The 3,702-nt window shown below is 36.6% G+C and overlaps 1 protein-coding gene across 1 annotated transcript; it reads right to left on the reverse strand.

Annotated features, from left to right (window-relative positions):
• Positions 1–3: 3 nt before the first annotated feature.
• LOC107661044 (polymeric immunoglobulin receptor-like) lies at positions 4–3,097 on the reverse strand (the record flags this gene model as incomplete). The annotated part of the gene is made up of 6 exons (XM_016450482.1): positions 3,055–3,097; positions 2,668–2,961; positions 1,193–1,516; positions 720–1,034; positions 324–639; positions 4–242 (listed from the first exon to the last, which is right to left on the reverse strand). Coding segments are annotated over exons 1-6 (1,531 nt in total), but the record flags the coding sequence as incomplete, so codon positions are not given.
• Between the last annotated feature and the right edge of the window lie 605 nt (positions 3,098–3,702).

Consider the following 3,702-nt stretch of genomic DNA (forward strand, 5'->3'; position numbering starts at 1 on the left):
CAGCATCCTCTGCTGTCAGTGCAGTGATGCTCCCAGTGAAGACACGTGCAGTGACGTTATCTTTCAGAGTCAATCTGTCAGTCTTGCTCTCTTTCTCTTCTCTCACAGTCTCACTGAGAGGATTTCTGTCTCTAGTGGAGCACTTCCCCTTACAGAGAGACTTTGGCTTTGATTTATAGATTGAATCATAAGGGCAGAAGATCTCAGCAGATTCTCCTTCATGTCTCACTATAGTGGAGCCACTAAAAAACAATCAAACAGACATTCAACACAAATGATTCTGAACAGACTGTATTTATTACAGTGAAATCATCTGAATGGACTCACTGATGAGGTTGAGCTGAATTTTAGTGGTCAGGGAGATGAAAGTCAGATATGTGTCTCTGGTTTCTGCTCCACACCAGTAAACTCCAGCATCTCTCACGCTCACATTACTGATGCTCACTCTAACAACTCTCTCTTCATTTCTCTCAGATGAACCACTCATTTGTGTCACTTCAGATGAGCCGATGTTCTGGCAGATGTGATTATCTTCCTCTTTGCAGAAATGAACTTTATGTTCCTCTGGTATCTGACAGGAGATGTTGACTTCATCACCAAAATTTGCAGACTCAGTCATGCTGTTTGGATATTTTGCATCTACAAAGCAAGAGAGGTCAACATAAATAGCTATAATAAATACATCATACATGCAAGATAAAGTATTTTCTGTTCCTCACCGTGGTTGACGCTCAGCTGTAGTTGAGAGAAGCTCTCAGTATAGTCAGATACTTTCACTCCACACCTGTATGTTCCTGCATCTGCAGCTTTCAGCTCTCTAAAAAACACCATCAAGACTCCTGCTCTGGTGTCGTCATATAAAGAAACATCTCCATTCTCCATCCATTCATCCTGAACTCCTGGATTCTTCCTCTCTGAACATCCGTCTGATTCTTTACAGATGTATTTTGGCTTGGTTTTGTATTGAGGATGTTCACACTTGATCATCAGACGACCTCCTGAGTAGCCGCTCGCTCTAGACACGCCCACCACATCTGTTTATCACAAATATCACTTTACATCAAATGATAATAATATAATGATAATATATTTGATTTCATTCAAGTCAAATATATTATTAAACATTAAACTCAGAATGACTGTATTGGGTTACAGCAATGAAAGGTAACATCTGGATCTACAGTGTACTCACCCAGAACAATATGTAGATGAACAGTAGTAATAATGGAGTAAGTGTATGAGAGTATGTTGATCTGAACTCCACACAAATAAACTCCTCCATCATCTGCTGTCACAGCAGAAATTACGAAAGTTATGTATTTTTGATCTGTTCTTTCAGACATACTGAACCTTCCATTGCTTTTCAATGTGCTGTTTATAATCTCATCAATGGAGTCGTTTCCCTCTTTGAATATGATCTTGGGATTATTAATATGATTCTGTGAATATTCACATTTAAAGATGGCAGTTCGTTTCCTTCTCCCCTCCACTCTCTTTGACACTTTACAACATGGATCTGTCATTTACACAAAAGAGAACATTTATATAACATGTGATGTTAAGTAGATGTAATGAGGTTGCATAAAAATGCCATGCCATTTATATGTCTGTGATATTATTTCAGCAAAGCACAAAACGTCAGCCAAAGCAGAGTGTGTGTCACTTAAATTAACTTACAACAAAATAAGGTTTAATTTCTTAACATAGTTAATGCATTAAGTATCATAACAATGAACAATAATTGTCCCCAGCATTTATTCATCTAGGTTAACACAAACAGATACTCGTACAAAATACAGATGTACATTTCAACATCTCAATATGTATAAATGAGCATAAATACCACTTTATTTTAATGGTTCTTTTTGAACATTCTTTTGACAATAAATAACGTTGCACCTATGTCTTCTAACTCTCATTAGAGTATTGGTAAACGCTCTGATTAATATCTGCTAACTCTTTATTGTGATGGTCTCCCAAAAGACATTCTACTGACTATAAGTAACTTTGCAAGTACATGTCAACTTATTCTAACCAGTCTACTAATACTCTAATGAGAGTTAGGCGCAATGTTGCTTATATAGTCAACAGAATGTGTTAAAGGGACCATCAAATAAAGTGAAACCAATAAGTTAATGTGTTATGAACAAACATTAACTTACTATTAACAGTATTCAATTTCTAAATAAATGAACATTAACCTAGATTAATAAATGCTGCAAAATTTGTGTTCATGTTAATAAATTATGTTAACAAATTGAACCTTCACTCTTAAAAATAAAGGTGCTTCACGATGCCATAGAATAACGTGGCAAAAGAAGCTTCTTCAGATTACAGAAAGGTAAGAAAGCGATTGTTCTATATAGGTTCTAGATATAACCTATGACTGAATGGTTCTTTGTGGAAACAAAAATGGTTCTACTATGGCATTGCTTAAATAACCTTTTGAAGCACCTTTATTTTTAAGAGTGTTGCCGTAAAGTGTTACCAATTAAAATTGAATATAAAGTGCTGTAACTACAACGCAACAGCTATACTGCAGGTAAATGGATCCATTGTCTTGATCCCTTCTTGCCCCCAGAGTCCATTTTTGACAAAAAAGGATATTAAGCATTCATTAAATTCAGCCCTTCTTTGTATGTAGTTCATAATGTCAAAATTACTCACCATCTATCACATTCAAATGTATATCAATAACCTCTGAACCTGAAAGTCCAATCTTGTATCTTCCAGAGTCCTGTGCATGTAGTTCTCTGATTAAGAGCACGACATTTCTGTTTGTGTTGACATACAAAGTGTATCTTCCTTTATTAATCCATTTAGCTTGTTTTTTGTTCTCTAATATTATATCCCACTTGCCATTGGTTTGTTTTTGCAGATTGTGCTTGTTATCAGGTGAAGACCTGACAGTATCAAGAAGAACACTTCCTCCAGAATATCCAGTGACGCTAAAGCATCTCACTGCAGCTGTCAATCAGATTGATACTGTGATCAGAAAGCTGATGAACAGAAAACAGCATCAGTACTGCAGTGACGAAAGAGAAAAGCTCTGACCTGAGATCAGGGAGAAAGTGAAGAAGATGAGGAGGATCTTCATTGTGACTTGAGTTCAGTCTTCTTTATGCTGAATGATCTCTGTGTGAGTCTCTACATCTGTCTGCTTTAGTTACTTCCTCTTTATTCAGCTCTTTATCAGTAATGAGCAGCTTTACTGGCTCCTCCCACCATCACCACTGACTGAACATCACATTAATCACACTGAAAGAGCGCCACCTACTGCAGTTACACTGTCTGATACTGAGAGCTCAAACAGGTTTCATGTTCTCATGTACAGGTGCATTTACAGTGTCTGACACTGAGAGCTCATACAGGCTTCATGTTATATATGAGGACAAATGACACTCAAGCAGTTCAGATCAGGGTGAGCATTTTTTTTATCTCCCACTAGAGGACAGCTGTGCATATAAGTTCACCGTGCTCCATACAGTCTACAACAAGGCTTGAAAAACAAACAAACAAAAAATATCTGATTTGGATTTTTGACTTTTTTTATTAGCTGTAAAAAACACCAACATCAACTATAAGGAAACAGACCATATCTGACTGGCTTTTGATTTTGATTTTAATTTTTGGATACTTTATGCATAAAAACCACTAAAAAAGTTGTGTCTGCTCAATTGCGCTCCTTCCTGCAAAAAAATG

This window comes from Sinocyclocheilus anshuiensis, unplaced genomic scaffold (assembly GCF_001515605.1).
Source record: "Sinocyclocheilus anshuiensis isolate Anshui unplaced genomic scaffold, SAMN03320099.WGS_v1.1 scaffold19188, whole genome shotgun sequence".
Lineage (NCBI taxonomy): Eukaryota > Metazoa > Chordata > Actinopteri > Cypriniformes > Cyprinidae > Sinocyclocheilus > Sinocyclocheilus anshuiensis.